This window comes from Rattus norvegicus, chromosome 5, assembly GCF_036323735.1.
Source record: "Rattus norvegicus strain BN/NHsdMcwi chromosome 5, GRCr8, whole genome shotgun sequence".
Classification (NCBI taxonomy): domain Eukaryota; kingdom Metazoa; phylum Chordata; class Mammalia; order Rodentia; family Muridae; genus Rattus; species Rattus norvegicus.
Genome location: NC_086023.1, coordinates 20,357,559 through 20,380,880, shown reverse-complemented (window position 1 = coordinate 20,380,880; position 23,322 = coordinate 20,357,559). Strand labels below are relative to the sequence as shown.

At 38.0% G+C, this 23,322-nt stretch overlaps 1 protein-coding gene across 4 annotated transcripts in view; it reads right to left on the bottom strand.

Moving 5' to 3' along the window:
• Positions 1-69: 69 nt before the first annotated feature.
• The window catches only part of Rp1 (RP1, axonemal microtubule associated), a 462,084-nt gene continuing 438,831 nt past the window's right edge, over positions 70-23,322 (bottom strand). For all 4 annotated transcript variants that reach the window (XM_063288395.1, XM_039110769.2, XM_039110770.2 and 1 more), the window contains 4 exons: positions 21,360-21,514; positions 19,073-19,151; positions 8,976-9,057; positions 70-4,359 (listed from right to left, as the gene is read on the bottom strand). In XM_063288395.1, coding sequence (XP_063144465.1) covers positions 4,302-4,359; positions 8,976-9,057; positions 19,073-19,151; positions 21,360-21,514 — 374 coding nt within the window. In that variant the 3' untranslated portion in view covers positions 70-4,301. The remainder of the gene's footprint in view (positions 4,360-8,975; positions 9,058-19,072; positions 19,152-21,359; positions 21,515-23,322) is intronic.

Sequence of the window (23,322 nt, the reverse complement as noted above, 5' to 3'; positions counted from 1 at the left end):
AATACTTAGAAGTATTCTTTTGTAAATTCTATAGTTTCATTTCTCTTTGCAGGTATCTCTGTGGCAGGATTTATTTTTTTATTTTTTTGGTTCTTTTTTTTTGGAGCTGGGGACCAAACCCAGGGCCTTGCGCTTCCTAGGTAAGCACTCTACCACTGAGCTAAATCCCCAGCCCCTGTGGCAGGATTTATAATCCCATGAGCATATGCCCAGGAAGTCATATGTTAGGTCTGTTTTGATTTTTTTAGGAAATTCCACACTGACTTCAGAATAACTGTAAGCTTCACTACCACTAGGAGTGAGTGTGTATTTCTCATTCCTCACGCTTCCTCTAGCATTTTTTGTCATGTTCTTGATGCTAGCCCTTCTGACTAAAGTGAGATAGCATCCCATAGCAGTTTTAACTATCATTTCTCTAATAACTGAGAATGTTAAACCATTTAAAATAATCATTGTCCATTCCTGTTTCTGCTTTTCAGAATTGCTTGTTCTTTCCTTAGACAATTTGGTTACAGACTTTCCTTTTTTTCCTCTTAGGTTTGGCAGTTCTTTATATATTCAAGTCCTGCATTTGGCAGAATCAATATTGTAAAAATGAAAATACTACAAAAAGTAATCTACAGATCTAATGTGATCACCATCAAAATTCCCCTGAGAGTCATTCCATAACTTAAAAAAAAAGGCAGAACAACAAAAACTTCTTTTAAAAAGTGAATTTAAACTTCACATGGGAACACAAAGGAATAGCAGAAGCTGTCTTTAGTAGCAAAGCTGCCATGGAAGGTATAATAATACCTGACCTCAAATTGCACTACAGATTAAAGAGTGGCAGAGACAACAGGTATTGACATAAAGATAGAAATTTAGACAAATGGAACAAAAGAGGGGACCCAGCAATAAGCTCATACAGTCATAGCCACTTAATTTATTTTAGAAAAGTGTTAAAAAATGTAGACATAAAATAGATGACCAATTCAAAAATGGATGCTGGTAAAACTGGGATCAACCTATAAAGACTGAAAACAAATCCGTATTTCTCAGCCTGCAAAAAGATGTTTAAAGTAGATTGAAGACTTTAACTGAACATTAGGAATCCTGAAACTTATGGAAAAAAAACACAGAATACACACTTCACAGCCCAGGATAGGCAAGAACATTCTCTATGCATGGGAAATAGCTCCAATTAACAAATTAACATGTTTTTAAAAAGCTTCTCCACAGCCAAAGGAGCGATCGGCAGAATGAACAGAGTCCACAAAACTGGAGAAAACTCGTTTCTGGCTACACTTCAGACAGAGGTGAAACTCTGCTCTTCATGTGCTTTAATTCTCAATTGTAAAATGTATCACACATCAGAAGAAAGTAGTCCTAGTCAATAGACAAAGCTCATTTTTTACACATAGAGTCTTGTGCTTTTACAAATGATAGAATATGGATTCGTGAACACACAAACACACACACACACACACACACACACGCACACATGTGCACACACACACGCATACTTTAATGTTTAGGAAAACTTGCAATCATGTATTAAGTCAATAATTTCTTGGATATTATCAATGTACTTTCAGATGAGCTCTTCTCTATGGCCAAATAACCTGTGTTAAACAGTATTTAATAAAGGAAAACTGTAAAGTAGACAATATAAGGTATACCTGTGTATAACAGAAGCCATGGGAGTTGTGAATGAGAATTGTCCTCTGGGCCCTCTTACATGTTGCAGGACATTAAATTCATATGATCTACATAGGGGTTGGGGAGAACTTTGTGTTCATGCTGGAGTTAGACTTTGGGTTCAAGCTGGGGTTCAGACTATGGATCTGCTGCTTTATTTCATCCGCCAGCCTACACAAGTCACTTCATTATAAGTCTTGGTTTTCTCAGTGGCAAAATGCTAATCATGGTGTTCTCTGCCTAGTGGTGGCAGAATTGAGACTGAAACAGGTGTAAACAGTGACAAAGTCATCGCAAGATCTCTCCTCACTTTTGGACAGTTTTTATATCATGTCAAATCAAAGGATTAGAAACCGCCTGTTGCCTCCCACTGATGGATAGTTGCATCTTCATGGGAAAAGGTGACTAATGGATGCCAGATGTATACCTCCGACTACATTCCCTAAGCAATTATCACTTTTGTTTATACCTATCAGCTTCCCAAAGACTTTTTACCATGGAAACAAGTGCAAATGCAAGTTAACCCAACCTACAGGTTTCTCTTTGTATTTTGTTTTATTCTCTCTGTGATTTTTTTACTATTATTAAATTATGTTATTTATTTACATTCCAAATGTTGTACCCTCCTGGCTCCCTCTCCAAGAGTTCTTCACCCCTCCCCCTTATTTTTTCTTCTGAGAATGTACTCCGGAAACCAGCCACCCATCCCCACTTTACTCCATGCAGCATCACCCTTTCCTGGGGCATCAAGTTTCTACAAAATGAAGTGTCTCCAACTAAAGCCAGACAAGGAAGTCCTCTGCTATATGCATACCAGGGCCATGGACCAGCCCATGTATACTCTTTGGTTGGTGTCTTAGTCTCTGGGACTTCTGAGGGGTCTGAGTTAGTTGATACTGTTGTTCTTCCTGTGGGGGTTACAATCCCCTTCAGCTCCTTCAGTCATTCTCCTAACTCTTCCATAGGGATCCTGTCCTCAGTCCTGTAACTATCTGCAACTGTCTTAGTCAGCTGCTGCTGGAGAGCCTCACAGAGGACAGCCATGCTAGGCTCTTGTCTGCAAGTATAACATGGCATCAAAAATAGTGTCATGGTTTTGTGCCTGTGCATGGGATGGATTCCAAGTTGGACCGGTCACTGGTCACTGGAAGGCCTATACCTCAGTCTCTTCTTCATTTTAGTCCCGTAATTTTTTAATACAGGAACATTTCCGGGTCACAAATTTTGAAAATGATTGATTGGCCCAATCCCTCCATGTCTATCTACTGGAGGAGGTCTTTTCTGGTTCTATCTCCCCACTGTTGGGCATTTTGGCTAAGGTAATCCCCATTGAGTCCCCGGAGCCTCTCATATCCCAGGTCTCTTGAAATTTCTAGAGGTTGCTCCTGCTCCTTTACCACAATGCCACACTACTACATATTTCCATTCATTCTCCTGACCTTCAGGGCTTCTCTCCTGTCTTTCACCATAGCTGATCTTATCAGCCTCCCTTCTCTCTCTCCCCTCCCTCTCTGCTCCCCCTCCCCTCTCCAACCCAGGTCCCTCTGCCTCCCATAATTATTTTGTTCTCCCTTAGAAGTAGGATTGAAGTATCCATGCTTTGACCTTTCTTACTGTTGAGCTTCATATGGTCTATGAGTTGTATCATGGCGTTCTGAAAATTTTTGCTAATATCCACTTATCAGTTAGTACATACCATGCATGTCCTATTGAGTCTGAGTTACCTTACTCTGTATGATATTTTCTAGTTCCATCCATTTGTCTGCAAAATTCATTTTTCATAGATGAATAGTATACCAATTTGCAAATCTATAGTTTTTGTATCCGTTCTTCGATTGAGGGACATCTGAGATGTTTCCAGCTTCTGGCTATTACAAATAAGGCTGCTATGAGAAGAGTGGAGCATGAGTCCTTGTGGGGTGGTGGAGCATTTTTTGTGTGTATGCGCAAGAGTGGTATATCTGGGTCTTCAGGTAGACCTATTTCCAATTTTCTGAGGAACCATCAGATTGATTTCCAGAGTGGTTGCAACAGTTTGTAATCCTACCACATCCTCTTTCTCCACATCCTCTCCAATATGTTTTATCACTTGAGTTTTTTATCTTAGCCATTCTGATTGGCATATTTTCTTAGTATGATTACCACCAGTGTGAAGATAGACAAGTCGTTACCTAAACTACGATAAGCTCTTGGAAATTAAGAGGTTGCAACAAGGATTTTTATATTGATCGAACATTTGTCTGGTATCTCTCCAGTTACCTTCAAAGGATATAGCTCTCTTGTCCTTCAAAGGATGACCATTTTTGTAAGCTAAACAGTTGTTTCATTTTTTTTTTGAAAGACAGGAGGGGAAGGGAGAGAGAAATGACAACACGTATGCCACAGGCTGTTCTTGCCAGTTGCAGCAAGGTGAGATCCCGAAGCATTCTCTCAACTTCAGAGCTCTCAAGAAATAGTGACTGTGTCTAGTCTGAACAGACTCTTCTAAGGCATCTGTTCCAGTATGAGGAAAGAGAAAACACAGGATCACAAACAGATAAGACAGTGCTTGGAAGAAAGTCCGTGGCCCAAATAAGCCCTTTCCGGAGGTAGTGGGTCCTCTTCCTACCCAGGTCTGATGACTACTTCCTGAGAAGTTCTCGTTCAGTTCTGCCATCTTCTTGGTATTCGTCTAGCCATCTATGGATGAAAGAGAAGATAATAAGAGAGAATTTTGCTCAGCAGTTTTAACCACCCATGTAAGACTCTTAAGTCGCATTAAGTTATTTTTAGTTAACTTCATCAAGTTATCCTATACTCATCTCAAAATTGGCTTGACTTACAGTTAAATTCTCGTTTTAAGAAATCCTCTGAATTTAATGCAAATATTCTGGTACATCTTAAAGTCAGTAAGTAGTTTTCATTTGGGATATTCTTTGTAGTGGGTTTTGCTTCTCTCTCAGAATGCCCTATGATTGGTAAAGGTATACATTGGCTAGCCCTATGACCGATGAAGAATGATAGCATTCTTCAAGGAAACTATTGCATGAGTAACATACGTCTTTTAAAACCTTATAAGTGAAATTATTTGTACTACTTGATTCTTTGTAAATTCGAAAGATCATTTCAAAGCCTATAATATAAAACTATACTAATTCTTTTTTTATGCTACTTCACTGAAATGTGGTATTTACCATATGCCCATAGCAATTTCTGTTCCCATCAATCCCATTTGAATTTTAGTAGATTCAGGGGGTAGCTGTTCTGATGTGGAATAACACTGTTCTGGAGTTGGACACTCTCTGGCCTGAATGCTGACTCCAATAATACTTGGGTAAGAAACATAGTTTTTTTGTGCTACACCTTCCTTGTCTAGGTTGTGGAAGTTACACACAGTGTGAATTGGTCTGCTGAGAGGGTCAATAGGTCAGCATCGTGGAAACAAGATCCAGATCAGCACTGCTACCAGTAGCCAGGGTAGCTCTTCCCACTTAGGGACCTCCACCAGGTAAAGCTAGAGCCTTGGCAGTACCACAGACAAGAACTTCAGGTGGAATGAAGCAAGTCAATAAGATGAGAAACCATTTAGTCAGAGATACAAGAAAGGGCCAGTAGAAAAGTCCTGACCTGTCTGCAAGCTTCTCGAGACACACACTTTGGTGCCTTTGCAGTGGCTATGTGTATAATAATGTGGGTTCTAACTTGCACTACTCAAAAAAAAATCTAATTTAGAAGAAAGTTTAAATTCGGCATCATTTAAAACTGAAATTGTCAAATTCAGTAAAACAATATAAGCTTATTTAGCTACTTTTCTTATGCTAAACAATCTCCAACTGTAAATTATAAGGTACTAATGTGTTAAATTGTTTAGATTTGGGGAAAAGAGAAGAACACTAAACTGTGGGTCACCCGTACTCTGATCCTCAGCAAGCAGTTTATGTGTTATTTTTAACATTCTTATTTGAGGTTGCTTCTGGAAACCAGGTATTATCTCTCAAAGTAGTTTTGGCTCTATTAGCTGTGTTGACATTTTATGACTCTAGTTTTCATGAAAGGCAAACTAGATCCCAGGGTGATGGACTCCTTTCTCTGCCTAGGTTTCCTTCTGTCTTCCTCTCCCACTTCAAAATGAAACTGTGTTGCTTTCTGGCTTCCTGATAAAGCCCACTCCTGAGTTAGGTGTTTAGTGTCTACATCTGTGTGTGTTCTAATTGTCTCCCAGCAGCACAAACGATAAGCAGAGAGATTTCAGATGGTCTAATGATAGAAACAACCCTCTTCTTTTTTTATAATTTCAAAATAAAACTATGAATAACTTCTTCCTCTCATTGCTTTCTCATAATTACAAAAAAATCGAATTTAAGTGGCTGATAAATTATGGTAAAAAGACACTAAAACTCAAGTCTTTCAAATTTCAATTTCTAAGTAGAATTTGTGGACAAAATAACTTCCGAGTAAACTCAGCCTTGGGTGCAGGCATCCATCTCTAGAAAAGAAATTTTCAATTACACTGTAATCATGGAAACAGTAGACCAGTTCTTTTCAACCTTCCTAAGTCTGTGACCCTTTAATACAGTTCTTCATGCTGTGGTGACCCAAGCCATAAAATTATCCTTGTTGCTACTCCATACTATAATTTTGCTGCTGTTTATGAGTCATAATGTAAATATCTGTGTTTTCTGTTGGTCTCAAGTGACCTCTGTGAAAGGACTCATGACCCAGACGCTGAAAACCACTTCAATGGGCCACAGTATTCGGTTAAGATTTCCCAGAACGCCCAGAGACTAGTAACTCTATTCCACTGCTGATTCTTCTGTGCATTGTACATGCAGGTCACATCTTTGGGCTCTGCTTTCCTGTCAGTCAAGGCCAGAGACAAAAATCTCGCCTCTGATTTCTTTCACCTCTGTAGAAATGGCATGAACTTTTCACCTTAAGTCCTTAATTAAATCTGGGTCCTCAGAAAGAATAAGCAAGAAAATGTGAAGACTTATGTAGTTCAACAGATGGGCTTGTCCACAGCATTTAGTAATAATAATAATAATAAACACCTTAAATATTTTTTCTGCATTTCTTTGTTCTTATGAGTCCAATTTTCAAAGTTTACAGTTTTTCTGAGATATAGGGGGTAAGTCACTTCTGTCTGGACTCTGAAAAGGATCAGATTCTCTACATTTTGCTAGATGTAATAAATTTAGAATATAAAAAGAGAGCAATAATCATTTATTTCTTTTTTCTATTATTTAACGGGCATGATCACATTAGAACCAATGATACTGTATTGTATAATATTAAACATAGCTTACTATGACACCAAATACTTAGATCACAATACAACCAAATGTCGTGTGTTTGCTAGCCAATACGGCAGTCACAACTGTCTGTGTCTAGTGGGTATTTTAAATGTATCCAGTGCAACCAAGCAACTGGCTTTCAAGTTTGATTTTTTTAATTAACTTAAATTTAATTAGCCATGTGTAGCTAATGGTTACCATATTGGATTGGTCGGAAACCAGATATTTTAAAAATAAAAGTCATTTGCTTGCAGATATCAAAACATTTGACGAGCATTCTGGAAATTAATTAAGGTATGTTTTTCTTAGTTGATCGTATGGACGGCTTTAGGTCAGAATTGTTCAATTTGAATTGCTTCCATGACAATGGTATCTACTATCATATAACCTAACGATGTGGCGTTTTTGCATGTACTTCATAGGCATTGTTTAAAATGCTTATGATCGAACAGGCATCTTTGCCACCATTTTCCATAAGAATAAACTGAGACTTTCAAAGCCACTTAGTGGAAAGCAGTGACTCAGATCCTATTAAGAAAAAAATGTTGATTGTTTCCCTTCACGTTTTTCCTCATTAATTAACATTGTTTCCTCATTAATTAACAAAATGATTTCTTATAGAACCCAAAACAATGAAAGGTCTCTTTCTGAAACTTGAATTTTTATAGATAGTGATGCTACTATGATGCAAATGTATTTTAAATGCATGTATATTGAGAAAAAATAGTGGGCGAAGAACAGAGGAATTACAGATTTTGTTGGGAGAGAATATAACTGATTATTAAGTTTCAAAGGAGTGGATATTACATAGAATAAAAACATAAATTAAGCTCAGTAAGCCAATATGCTGTTCTGTATATCTAAAAGAACATATATTACCTTAGAAACAGGGAAGCCAAGCCATTGGCTAAATTTTCAGCCCACCTTACTCTAGCTTATGGTGAGGGTTAGGGTTAGGGTTAGGGTTAGAGGTGAGAGCTCACTGAAGATAGGGGATCTGTGTTTTTCATTTCTTTATATCCTGGTCTCAGTGCAGTGCTTAACACTGCACAATGTTTGCACATGAAGACGTTAATGTATGTAATACAAGCACGAATGCTCCAGACCTAAGGAACATGCATATAGATGTAACCTTGGCAACTGAGTTCTTAGCACATGTAAGTCTCCATCACGTTTGCATCATTAAGACCACAGTGTGTTCCTGTTAGCATGGATCCCTGCTGTGACAGATTGGGCTACCTTGGTGATGGAGCTTCATCATCTACTTCATGTCTTAGTATGTTAAGTGTTCAATTGGTATTGGCAAGGACTGAGCAAATAGATATTTTCTTTTTAAACTACCCAATAATGCTTAAAGTTAATTTTACAAATTTTATTTTCTTATCATACATTTTGAGGTATATTGGTCTTCAATTTATAATGGCTCTATGCATTATGTAAAAAAAAACTTGATAATTTTCTTAAAATCTTGAATGCTGAAGGTCATAGGATGTCAGTAGTTCACCTGTGGTCATATGACCAGGGAACAAGAGGGGCACTTGAAACTTGATTACATTATAATATCTATACCACATCTTTAAAACATGTTAGAATTCAGGATTCAAACACAAAATTTCATTTGAGATTAAGTAACTCAAATACACTAAAATGAATAGGTACCACTTCCACATTACTCGTGAGGATATGGATCCATAGAGACATTGAATGTACGAAGCAAGGTTATAGAACTATCAAAAAGCTAAGCATGCATTTGAGAAGCAGAAGCAATCACTAGCCTCTAATATCTAATCTGGTTTTTGCTCTAGTTCAACATACTTACTCTAGAAGGAACAAATGCCAAGTCTTAGAAAGACAGGATTCCTATTGCTGCGAAGGAGACATTTCCAAAGGAGAAAAGGCCTTTTGGCTCTTGTTTAAAGAGACAGAATTATGTGGTTTAATAGTTGGGAAAGGCATGCTTGATGGCATGGCTGCAGTAAATGGGAAAAAGTAGAATGTAACTTTGAAGTGATGACAGCACACCTGTGACATGGAAACAGCACCTCTTCACAGCTCCCTTCCTCTTCATACTTAACAATAATGTTCTTGAGAAACCATCCGTTACCTGTACAAACAAACAGCAAGGACGTTGAAGTATCAACAGCTAGTTCTGAGACTATTCCTGTACTCTGGGAGTATCCTTTAGAAAGTATTCTTGTCAGACAATTTGGGTACAATAACTTGCATATGTAAATTGTACCACTGGGAAGTCAAGGCATGAGGGACACACGGTAGGAAAGACAGAGCAAAGTTGTCCTATTAGGTATGCAAATTCTTTACAGAATTCTTATAAATTATGTAAATTCATATGTGCAAAGACAAACTCAAAAGTGCACTTCAGCTACACACACACACACACACACACACATTGCATGTGTGTCTGTGTGTGTGTGTCCACGTGTGCGCATACATGCCTGCATGTATTTAAATAACAAGACCTCAGAATCTATCACCATTCTTAATATAAAACCCCCAAATGATCGATGATTATTATTGGCAGTGGCAACAGTGCAATTGAAGGTGGAGGAAAATGCAGTAGAATGACCAAAGGAGAAAAGGAAGGCAAAAAGGAAAAGATAAAAAAAAAGAAGTGAGATGGAAGACAGAAATAGAGCCCCCACTGCTCACAAATGGAACTCACTGAACTGAAAACTCCAGGAGTCACAGAGAGATGTGAGATTCGAGAGATGAGAGAACTAGCTGAGTATACAGAAGAAAGCAATCCAAATCTAGAGCATTACAATTGACTACAAATGTTAAAAAAAGATTCAATAAAAGTTATCAAGTCCAATAACTATAAAATGAAAAGTCTAGAAATGAGTCTAAAATTAGATGCCATATAATGTACAAAGAAATCATCTAAACCTATGGAACAATAGCAAACAGAGTGAGATAGCTACTTCTCACTAGCCAAATAGTAGAGATATTAGTTTCTTATAAACTAATATAAACTTTCAAGGTCATTATAAAATCCATTATGACATTTTCCTAGAAAGCTAGAAACCACATATCAGTGTTTACATGGATTAACAAATGCCCAAAGAGCTATGAGATCCATTCTAAATTAAAGTAAGGTAAGAACTCACCGCACAGGTTACCACTATGAATTATGAGTTCATCGCAATGGAAGCAATGAAGAACTAACAGTATATATGAGCTGACATTAACATACCCATCTCTAACTTGACTCAGGGTATTCATTCTCTGTCCAGCTCTCTCCCACACAGACTTGTAGTGGGAGCTGTACTAAGCACTAGTCAGAAGCACTAGGCAAGAAGTTACAGTTAAATGACCTTTCAACATTTTGATTAGCGAAAACTTCTCACTTTGATATGGAAATTAAATAAATAGTAGATATACTATTTAGTATATAATCTTTTAAAATGGAAAATAGCAAAAATTAAAAGGACTTTTGTATATTTTTAAAAATACCCTTGAGAGGAATTTGTGAAGTGCTTGCTATCTTTTCCTTGCTATATATTGCAGAGTCATGGTGTGTGTGTGTGTGTGTGTGTGTGTGTGTGTGTGTGTGTGTGTGCGTGCGTGCGTGCGTGTGTGTGTGTGTGTGTGTGTGTGTGTGCCTTACCAAACCTCCAAACACCTATCTGAGTTAGCAAAAAATTCTGATACCTCATCCTCGGTGTTTTCAGTGTCATAAAATTTATAGGCATTCCTTTGGTGTCCTTATTATCACTTCTATCCTGTTGTCAAAACCACTTCCTCATTTCTGGTGTTCATCTCCTTTACTGGGTTCCCCTGGCTGCCTAGTTGGCACTCTCGATGTTCCCAAGATTTGAATTACACTTGAAATTTACACCAGCAGTATCAGTTTTCCCTTCTTTGAAGCATATTTATCTTCAAGTCTGTAATGTTGTGAATGCCCCAGTGGTTCATCACTGGAGAACAAGGATGCAATCAAATAACGTGTTTTGCTGTATGAGCCTAAATGTAAAAACACAGGCACACTGGCCATTTGCTACCAGAGAAGACATTGAAAGAAGAGATGTGGTTGTTCGCTGATCAGGCTGTGCACCTGTTATTCAGATAATAATTTGTGGACCAAGAAGTTGGCTATTAAGCTTGTGCTTTACCCAATTCCATGAGGGTAATAATAGGTAACAAAGTACACTGAAATTTGAAACACACAGTTGGGTGACCGATCAGTTAAGTAAATTAACAAAACTATATAACTATATAACTAAAGCCTACGCATACAGAATTCTCACAAAGCAAAGTCTATTGGTTTGCAATAAAGGTGACTTTATAGACCCCTTAGGTAAAATGTCATATTTATGGTGGTAGTAGTATCATTTGTTACTCCACAGATGAAAAAATGAAAGTGGATTATATTGTCATGCTCTACACAAAGATCAACTACAGATGAAGCAATATGCGCAAGTACATGTAAGTACACATATATGTGACCCTTTTTCCTCTTCCCCTCTCTTTCTGCCTTATTCTTTCTCCCTCTTTACCATTCACTCCTTCACTGCATTTCCCTCACTCCACCTCTTTTTTCCCATTTCTGCTTCTCTCCTACCCTCTCTTCTACATCCCCCTGCTATTCTTCTTCTCCCTCCCTCTCACTCCCTCTCACTCCTCACCTCCACTGCAATGCCCTAAGAATACAGATGACTTTCTTAAATAAGACAGAATGTATGCTATTTGGTTTTAAAACAGCATCTTGTTAAATTAAACTGTATTAAAATATTAAAAGCAAGTATTTCCACCATACAGATGACACAGAAGCTTAAAGTCCCATTAAGAGAAAAACTTCTGGTCAAGAGAATGAAATCTCTGACCTGAGTGGAGACCTACCATTAAAATTGAGCTGCATTAACAGGCTGATAGGGACTACTCATAAGAAAATAAGTTCACCTTGAGCCATGCCAAAAAGGTTTAGTGGAACAATTATTCCCTTAATAAAATGATGTTCTCCTTTCTAGAATTGCTACTTCCTAGAGCTACAAGCTTGTAGCTGAGTAAGTCTGCCCAATTTTCTGAATTATTCAGAAAAATCATAACATTTCCTTTTCTTCTTCCCTCCTCAGTTCCCAGCATGCTTGCCCTAGCACTGTGGACTTCCCTAATACGTTGGGCTTTTTTAACTTTTTCTTTAATGCTCCCCTCCTCACTGTGTGGCTGTCTATTTCCATGTGGCTGACCCCCATGCTGTCTTAACTCAAGCAATAGTTTCTTCCTTTTCTTCTTCATTTCCTTCCTCTGGCAAGTCTCCAGTACTTACATCTTGAGTGTCTTGATGTTTGTTTGTTTGTTTGTTTGTTTGTTTGTTTGTTTTTAAACTATAACATAATTGTTCTTGAGCCTCCAACTAAGTTTATTCTTAAATTCTTTCATTAATGAGACTACAAACTCCAAAAGGAAACCCTTATGTCTTAATTAATAACTAGTGATTTAGATAGGTTCCCCTAAATTTTCTGATAACAAAGATGTCATGCTAAAAAAAGGTGGTATGAATTACTATACTACTTGGTTCTCTTTCCCCTTTAGCATTTTTTGGAGTCCTGAAGCTGCTTATGAACCATGTCTCAATGATGGACTGTCACCAGAAGCTGTGTGTGTGTTACCCATCTCTGCTACTTAAAATACACCATTTTCACAAGTTTCTCTTCTTATCTGAGTGCTGTGAATATCTCTGACCACACATAAAACTTTCACATTGTGACAACATGACTAAAAGCACCAAGCCTCTAGCTCTAGTTAACAATTTTAGAATAAAGAATTACCAGGCACCAAATGTCACCACTGTTGATGATACTTGCTTTGGTGTAAAACCAAATCTTTCTGAGTTTTAGTTCATCAAATCTACTAGTCTGAAAAGTTCAACAAAATTCTCAAGTGTTCAATCAAAGTCCAGCACTTACTACAGCCTACCAACCACACACCATCTTTGGCTTTGGAGAGCATCCTTTTGGTGAACTAAGAGGCTTCTAGTTACCAGATAGCATGCTGGCATTCTACAGATTATATGCAGAATATGTAACACATTTTATTAATTTAATGAACATTTTTGTGTCTACCTGGTCACTAGATGCCCCTCCCTTGTATGAGAACCAAGAACGTCTGTATCTTGTTCACCTTTGCAAGCCCAGCCTCTGCCAAAGCACACAGCTGCAGCAGTCCTCGATGAGTAACTCTTGTATGTGAATCAGTTCATATACATCAGACTCTCTACGTGCTGCCTTAAAGCCTGTGAGCAGAAGAACCCATTCATCCCTGATTGTTAAGTACTTGCTGGGTTGGAATATCTGAGACTGGGTCCAGGTGTTTGTTTTATTCAGTTTTGTAGCTCAAAAAAATTCTTGATATGCTAAAATTTTATAAATTTTGGCAGTATAATGTTTCCTGCTGTTCACTACACACAGACAAACTGCTTTTACATCAGTACTGTTGAGCATCACTTCACTTTTTAAACCTGAAAATAAAAGCAGGTATGGTGGTACCTGCTTCTAATCCCAGATACTCAAGAGGCTGAGGCTGAAGAATTGTAAATTCAAAGCCAACTGGACAGAATAAAGAAATTCCGTCTCAAATACAAATAAAAGGAAATGAAAAAATTGAACGCCTTGAGACAATTTCACTGTAACCTTCCCAAAACGGTCAGTTTCTCATACACATCCTTCCTTGGGATGCAATTTTTTTTAATCCAGCTGTTTTCTCCATAGACAACCCTTTCTGTATGAGTAATTCAGATGAGCAAAAGCTCATATTCGGAGTACATTCTTCATTCTCCTTGCAGCCATTTTATTTCTTTTGTAGAAGCAACAGTGGTTAGAAAATGTTTGCATAGAGGTTCAAGACCACTGTACATCCCAGCTGTGTTCCTTTCCTAATAGGAGTTTCAGCCCAGATGCTCTTAATAACTTCATTCCAGCATTGCAGTAATGACCTAGGCTTTCTTTATCACGTCCTTCCTTTCATACCAAAGCAAGTTCTGGAGCATTTTTTAAAGCCCCTACACATCTTCCCATACTCAAGTAATTTGAAACAGGGCTGTGTTTCAAGCCACAGAATCATAAAAAAAAGTGGGGGGGAGAAGTCAACTTGATCTAGATTTCACACCCTGAACAATGTGGTGCAAGCCTGGAAATATCTTGTGAGATACGAACAAAAGATGAAAACAATACATGACTCTCTTGTGCTTTAAAAGAGGAGAGGCTGTCATCACACACAGGAATGAACACAGCATGGCAAGCAAGGAACGGATCTTTAAGACCCTATTGCTGAAGACACAGCATACTTACCAAATATCAAACTGGCACTTACCTGAAAGCTTCATTTATACTAGCAACTAGCTCTCATAGTGACAGAAGTTATTACCATAGGAGAAAAGTGATCATCAGTATCACTCAGCAATACTGTCAGCAATTGTCCTGACAAGATATGCCCATGGATACAATAGTGGCATAATTGCTATTGGAGTAACCAAACATTTTCTGATTGAATCTAAAGCAATCTCCATGAGAGGAAACCCAAATAAATCTGTTATTGTCAAGGAAGCCAAGAATTTGTGGCTAGATATGTCATAAATACTAGGAGAATCTACTGTTATATTTCTGTTATGTGGACATAGTATTAAAATGATTCCTAAAGACTTATTTCTATACACACAGACCACAGCATCACTGAACTCTTGCCTGAAAAGCTTCATCTTGGAGTAGATGGTAATTAACGTAGATAACTTGATGATTAATATGCAGTGAATAAGGCCTGGGGAGAGGGGTTATCAGTGCTAAATAAGACATATAATAACAAGCCAGTCTCCATAAAACTCAGAGTTTTATGCTGAGGAGGGGTAAAAAGATTTACCAGAGAGGATTGCTGACTTCAAGCTAACAATTTTTTGCTGTATACATGGGGATAGTTTACATATGAACTCACAGTGATTGTGACAGTATCCATCGGACCATTACAAGCTCAACCACCACAAAATCCCAGCGTGAGTCAGAAATCTAGCCCTAGCTGAGGAAGCCTCAGCATTTGGTCGATACTGAGAAAAAAGAGTTAGTTTTCTTTAATGGCATGGCTTTTGGTAAGTGGATTCCACTCTGAAACAGTCTCCGCACTCAAGAATGATTTAAAAACGCAAACTGAATGTTATTATTTTTTAAAGAAGTGAACTCAAAATTGGGTTCGGTATGAACTGTTAGCGCATCTGGGATGTGGTGGTGGAAGAGGGGAAACCTGACCAAAATATATAGTATTAAACTCTTAAAGAATTAATTAAATATTATTTTAAAGTAGGTACTGAAGAGATGTCTCCATGGCTAAAAGAACTTGTTCTTGCAGAGGACTTAGGTCCAGTCCTCTGCACCCATGTAGTAAACCACAAGTATTTATTTTATTCCAGTTCTATAAGATCCCAGGCCCTCTTGCGCCTTGCGTGGTATCAGGCACACATGTTGGTATACATAGATACAAATAAACACACATTCACATAAAGTATTTTTAATTAAAGGCAAAGAAATCGCCTACAATGCTGACAAATCTGGGATTTCTACCACTACCACCTGCTGGTATCATGGCCATGCCTTCAGAAAATAGTAAGAGATGCACTGGGGCTCTACTGTGATACCCTATGCGAGTACACCAATCTACAGTGGCATTACTCTATAAAAAAATAAGACTGCAATAAGACTCGGTAATGACATCATTCTGTATTACTATCTCTTTGCACTGAAATGACTCTATAGTGGCATTCTTCCATATGGACCACCTCAAGTGACACTCTCCTATTGTGAAACCCTCTGTGATGACAAGACTTTATACTGCTATTCTTCTGTAATGATGCATCCTGCTGTAACAGTCTTTACAGGAAAATGAGTCTTTAGCAATATCATTCTATAGCAATGCCACCTGTAGTGATGTTTCCATGTAGTGACATACCCCAGCCTTGACAGACTATTATAGTAGCATCTCCTAAAGTGTCACTTCTTCTAAAATGCTATCCCTCAACAGAAACACCCTTTTATAGCTAAGTTCCTTCATAGTGTTAATGTGGCAACCCTTCGTAGTGATTCCCACTATTGCTACACTCCTATAAAGTGACACTCCTCTTCTATATCATTCTCTAAAGTTATACCTTTCCTCAGTGATACCCCCACTATAGTGATGTCCCTCTACAGTGACATTTTCTATAGCAAAAACCCTCCTCAGTGATACTCATATATAGTGACATCCCTCTACTGTGATTGTACATCTGTAGTAACAGCAGTCTATAGTGACATTCTATTATAATGATAGCCACATTCTGTTAACATCTATCTAAAGTGATACCAGTGTAGTGAAATCCTAGTGATAACCTTCTATATCCACACCCCTCTATAGACACACCCCTTCCTGGTGATAACCCTCTATAGATACCCCTATATGAGTCACTTCTACAGCGTCAGTTCTTTGCAATGGCATTCCTCCACAGTGGCAATTCTCCACAGTGAGCTTCTCCACACCAATGCTCTACTGCAGTGACATCCTCCAAAATAACAGCTCTCTACAGTGTTACTGCTCCACAGTGACTCCTATTTACAGTGACACTGTCTATAGTGACATCTAGCTATAGGAACACTCAATACCTAAAACAACTGTAGTGACATCTTTCCTTAACAACATACCACTAGACTCATCACTCTACAATGACATCTTTCTATAGTTGAAATTGTTATCACACCCTTTCTGGGCACATCTCTATATATGGACATACCTATGATGACATTCCTCCATGGTGACACTAAATGATGTTTCTTTACAGTGACACCCTCCCCCCCATGCTGATGCATCTTTACTGTCACATTCTTCTCAGTGCCCTGCTCTAAAGTGACATTTCTCCACAGTGAAAATAATATATAGTGACTTTGCTCTATAATAATATTCCTCTATATTGACACCCTTCTATACTGACACTTTCTACAGTGGCATATCATCATGTTGATCCTTCTATAGTGACACTTTTCTATAATAAAATCTCTGTACGGTGACAAACCTCTATACTAGCATCTCTCTATACCAGCATTCTGCTCACTGACATTCTTCAATAGTGATACCTATATTGACATCCATCAAAAGTGATATCTCTCTTCAGTGAAATCCTCTATGGCGATACCCACCTATAGTAAGATCCTCAGTGGTACATCAGGAGAGTGACACGTCTGTATGTTGCTCCTCTCTTTAATGTCATTTGCTATATGATGCTCCGTTAAAGTTTTACTTCTCAACATTGAGCATTCTTTATCCTCAAATACCTCTAGAAGGACAACCTATCGAATGACATCTCTCTGTAGGACATCCCTCTTTATTGTCATTTTACTTTAGTGATTTTCCCCTATAAATAACACCATTCTCTAGTTACATCTTCTGCAAAGATATCTCCATGCAGTGATACCAGTATATAACAATATCGCCCTACAATGATCACCCATCATCAATACCACTATAGTGACACCTCTATAGTGCTACTAATCTAAAGTGACTTCTCTTTATGGTAATATCATTCCCAGGTGACTTTTTTGTGCAGACACCCATTATGACTGAAATCTACTCTCAATGACATTTCTCTACAATGTGTGCCTTGAGTGACACTATAGTGACATCCCTCTACAGATATATCCTTCTATAGTGACTCATTTCTCTGGTGACATCACTTTGTAGCGATATACCTCTTTAGTAATATTCCTCTATAGTGACATCATTCTACAGTTAAATTCTTTTATAGTAGTACTCCCCTACAGGTACAACTTTCTGTGGTGACACTCCTCTTTAATGATATCATTCTATAGTGCCATCCCTTTCCACTGGCATATCTATGCAGGTACATCCCTGTACAGTGACACTTTTCTACCTATGCTGATGTTATTCAGTAGTGACATTACTCCATAATGACATCCATGTCTACTCAGATCCCTATAGAACACCTCTCTGTAGAGATATGCTCATTAGTGACAGCCTTCTCTATAATACCCTGAGTACAATGACACGAGTAAAATATGCCATATCACCACATCCTTCCTCAATGACATTTCTCACTTCTACTTTGCTCTAATAATTTTCTCTACATGAGCTCAAACTTGTATGTCAGTTTCTTTCCACTGACTCTTCTGCCGGTGTCCTCTATCTGTTCTCCTTTGTATTTGTCAAAAACACATAAGTGTCTTTCTTGGGATATTTTTAATGTTTGCTAATTCCTTTAAAACTCATTATCACATTTATTTTGTTTAAATCTGTTTTTCAATAAATTGTCATTAAATTGTGGATACGGTCATGCTAAATTGAAGACTAAGAAGACAAAGATAAATGATTTCTAATTCCACATTTTAAAAATAAAAGCCTAGCCTAAGGAGAGAGTAGAAATACGGACATAATAAATGATTCCTCCTGTGATGTGCGTTAAAATATGTAATTGCATCATAGCCATAGAGAGTACAGTTTTGGGTTAGAATTGAATAGGTTGAGTTTCATAACTATAAAGAGGTGGTAAGTAATTATATAATTATTAATGAACTATGCAGACAAGTCTTGCAGCTGTTCTAAGACAAAGGAGGCAGGAGGGTAAATAGGATGAAAGAAACCCCTAAGCCATTGTATTTGTGGTCAGGTGGAGTTGGACACACAGGAGAGAAGTGACTATGAATATCACTGTGGGTCAAAACAAAAGATACATGTGGACATACACATGCATGTTTGCATTTATGGAAAAATCCCTGTCTTTGTGACATATAGTCTGGTTTTGTTAGTTATATGAAAACATAGTATTATAAAGCTTTACTTAGAAAAACTAATGAAGATTGCATTGAGTGGTAAGTTTTGTTGATAATAACACAGAAGTGCTGGCTCATTAGCTATGAGAAATCTTGTTAGGTGGTGTGTGGGGGAAATCTACCGGCATGGCATATGTGCAAGTTGAAAAGTACAATATTGAAAGCTTGTTTAGAGAAACACATTCATTTAGATATGCTCTCTCAGCTTTTCTGTGATGGATGCATACATTTTATCTTCCACTTGCCTTTTATAGTACCTTTTAAAACAAATTCAGAAAGCAAACTTTTAACCAAAAATCCAAATCTTACCTGGACCTGTCCCATCGTGACTGATTAGAACTTTCTTCAGTTTGCCAAGTGACACTGCCTTAATGGAAAACATGTCTACCTGTGAAAGAAATAAATACATGCAGGGATATTTAAGACAGCTCCTTTCTCGAGGAAAAGGGGGAAAAAAAAGGAACAGCATTTTTACCAATGTGTCTACTCCATTGCCACTACATAGATGCATATTATCAATACACCATGAGCATATCATGACAACATTTTATGTGCAAAATTGTACCCGACACTGGGAAAGAGACAAACATGAAGGATATAACTTTTACTTGATCAAGAATCTATAAAAGGATTTTAGGGATTTAATCAGGGTATTTATTTAAAATCTCTAAGTAGAGTTAATGACCTTCTTAAGTGTGTGTCTGACTCCCCCATGTTTTATATTAACCATGTACTCCTCAGCACCATCCACATGGGGAGTCGGCATCACCTCATTTCTCAACAAGTGAAATAAAAGTGCCCAGCTATGTGACTTGCCCCACATAGATATCTAGTGGGAACACAGCCAGCACTACAGGGGCTGGGTCTGCCTCCAGTTTGTGCTTTTTAACCATTGTTCGCTCACCTTTGTTGTTGTGTGGTGGTAGTGGTGGTGGTGGTGGTGGTGGCGGTGGTGGTGGTGGCGGCGGTGGTGGTGGTGGTGGTGGTGTGGTTGTTAAAGAACTGTGTGTTAAGAAATACACATATACAGTGAACTATGAAGTCCTGAACTATGAAGTAGACGTGACTGATATGCAGTGTACACTCAATAGTGATGTCCCACCCATGAACCTGGGGCTCAGAATGCAGCACCAAAAGGCTGGCATGTAAGCATGCTAAATACTGATCCAAGGAATACTGGTGGTTCAAAAGGATCAGATTTCTCTACAACCTCTTGCCACACTGGCTTTTACTGCCCATGCTTCTCCCTCAAAGGAGTTAGAGACCAGCATTAATTTCCCGTAAAAAGGCCACAAAACTTGGTCCTCTCTCCACCCAAAACAAGCTAGAAAGCATACAAATATTGCATGCTTCATCCCCACCTCTGGGTTTTTGTGTAACAGGTAGTCATAGGACTTCCTGTGTCCAGACTTGATGAGATAGACTCAAGACTCTCACTCTAGAGCAATCCCAATGAGACAGAGGGTGAGGAGAATCCAAGCAGGTTTGTCTCTCATCCTTAGATCACACCCATTTTCTCAGTTGTATTTGACCATTCTGTTTATTCCTAATTGAATCTAAAAATAGAGATAGTTTCCCCCAGGTCTTTAGGTCCTCCTTTCCAAAGGTTCCCATTTCACATAAAAGAATCGAACAAGTGTATTGTTTTCTTTTGTGACCTTTATTTCCTTTGTGACTTACAGCAGTGTCAACATTAACCTTATGATGTGCAAGGGGAAGGAATGTATCTCCTATCCCCATACCCCTCTCCATAGCCTTTAAGCTCAGTCTTCCCAAATGGAGCCTCTATTTTCTGTCTTCTATACTTTTTCTTCATTTGTTCTGCCCTAGAATCCCATGTAAACAGGATCATAGGGTGAATTCTCTTGTTACCTGTTCATTTTACTCAGAGTATATGAAGTTTAACCATGCTGTCTTATTTAGTATCATTCTATACACTTTCAGCTGTTTTATTTTCATTATTAAAAATCTTAAATTATCTTTGCATTCTGGTATCTATAAGCAATACTGTCCCTCTCAGAAGATTTGTGGAAGGCTTCACATAAAAATAGCATTCACTTTTGTTGGGGAGAGCCATGTTGCTGTCATCCACCATGTCAAGTTAAAAGAGGAAACAAACTTTAGGACATGCTCGTGAACAAATGAATAAAAGGAACAAGTTCATGAAACAGAATACTGAAATCCTTCCCTTTGTTACATATGTACAGAACTTAGGACCACTATGCCAAGTGAAACCAGTAAGATGGTCAATGGATTTGCTTAGCCCTTAAGACCAGTTTGAAAGTTACTATAGAAAACGCTTCCAGTCTTCCTGGATAGTAGCTGGGGTTGATACTACTCAGCTTTATCTGGGTATTCTTCTAGTCTTGCTTTCTAAAGGAAATGACAACAATGCCAAGACTCATTTATTGTTATGTGGCCCCTGGTGAAGTGCTTGTCTTTTCAATTCTAGAACAATCTTCAGGGAAAATCACTAAGCACACTCATAGTTTTGTGCAGGTATCAAATGAATTTCTCAAGAATTTTCTGTTTGCATATCTTCTGTGAAGAAGACTAAAGGAATGATGGCAGCCAAGAGTTGGTGAGATATCTTTACCTGTCCGTGATGAAGCCTGACTTTCCTGCTCCTTGATTGATGAAGCCTTCGTTTTCCAGAATCACCGTTTGTACCAATGAGGTTGATAAATACATTAGACTCTGTTTCCGCCCCTGGCTTTGTGCCAGTGTGTATGTGAATTTTGTAAGTTACCACTGAAATGTCAGAAATCAGATATCAGCCTTCTTATTTGTATTTATAGAGTTATTTACACTTTAAAGCTACAAAATGTTCTTTAATATAGTTAAGTAAGTTTCTCCATGGTTTGGCCCCAGTTGTAGCTTAAGTATTAACCTTCAGACATGTTCCTGGTTACACTTGTTTATGTCATTCGTATAAAAAGAATATTCCTCACACTATTGTTTCAATATAATTATTATTAGTAGTTATACACTTCTGCTAAACATTGCTCTTTCTATAGGTAGTACGAAAAGCTGGAAGTAAAATACAAATCTGTTCCCGATTTTAATTACTTGAAATCCAAAGGCTTTCCCCCCAGAAGTATGACTGTCTAATTACAGCTGGCCACCTCTGCTACTGTGTAGAGATTACTATACCAATAAAAGATATGTTAAATTGCCTCTGAAAGAGGAAGGATTTCAGAGATCTGAGAGATAGAGATAGAGAAAGAGACAGAGAGCAAGTCCATTGGCCAGTTCTGGCCAATTCGACCACTGTACTTGACCTTAGAATTAAGGTTATTCTGAGACACTGATAGAAGTCACTCATTAGAAAAAAAGACTATGGGGCTGGGGATTTAGCTCAGTGGTAGAGCGCTTACCTAGGAAGCCCAAGGCCCTGGGTTCGGTCCCCAGCTCCGAAAGAAAAAAAAAAAAAAGAACCAAAAGAAAAAAAGACTATTTGTTGACAGTGGTGACATAAGCCTGGATATAATGAGCACTTTGTATTATTCCAAGACTCTAGAACTCCTTATAAATCACACCCTGCAATTGAGCAGCCACATTTATGTAAGTTAACGTTAACATTTTCCAAGCTCAGACATAGAAGCCCAACGAAGAAGCAAAGCAGGGAGCTGAGGACCACTGTCTGTGTCTCTCACGCCTGACCTTTAGAAAGACAAATGCAGTATATTGGGAAATAGTATGAGCAGAGAAGATAAATCAGTTCCTTTGTGCAGCCTGATGTATTCTAAAATACCCCAGAGTGAAAGCCTGCACAGTTAAACAGAAAATTAGAACATTCTCATGAATTCTGAACAACCAGAGGCATCGTTCACAGTGAGTACAGAGCAGAGCGGGTCTGACGAGCTACCCAAGCAGAAATCCAAACTGCTGCTTGATTCTGCAGAGCAAATGCAAAGACAAGCATGCCATGAGGTCTTTGTAGAGAAAGCTGCCTTCGATCTTCTGAGAATTTTTTCCATTTTTTGGTGAAGAATGAATTTGTTTATTGCTCTTAAAGGGGAACATTAAAACACACAATAATAATTCTGTGAAAATTTACAGGTTTAAAAAGCTCATATCAAAAATCATTGAGCATATAATCACACATGTGTTTAAAATTTCTCCAGGCATTGCATGAAAACCCTAATAAAATTCTGCCACAGCTAATCTGTACATGGCTTCAGATATATCTTAACAGAGAGACAGCAAAGGCAGATACATTGACTGGTCTGAATATACATTTGCCGAAAATAGAAAAAACACAAACCAAACTTACTTGTCATTGAAAATACAGAGGAGAAACAAATGAACCCAAACTCTGGAAAAGGGTAGCAGTTGAAACTAAACATTAAATTCATACATAAACTACATTAACAGCAGTTGAATTAAAAGCTAAATGAAAGCACAAGTCCACTCAGCAAATAGACATTTTGCTAGAGTCTGTAACACTGACTCTATTTTTACTTAGATTTGATAACTTAATTCACTAAATATGTCCTACACATCAAAACAGACAAACAAAAGAATTTTTATTGATGAATTTATAACAATAAATTCTG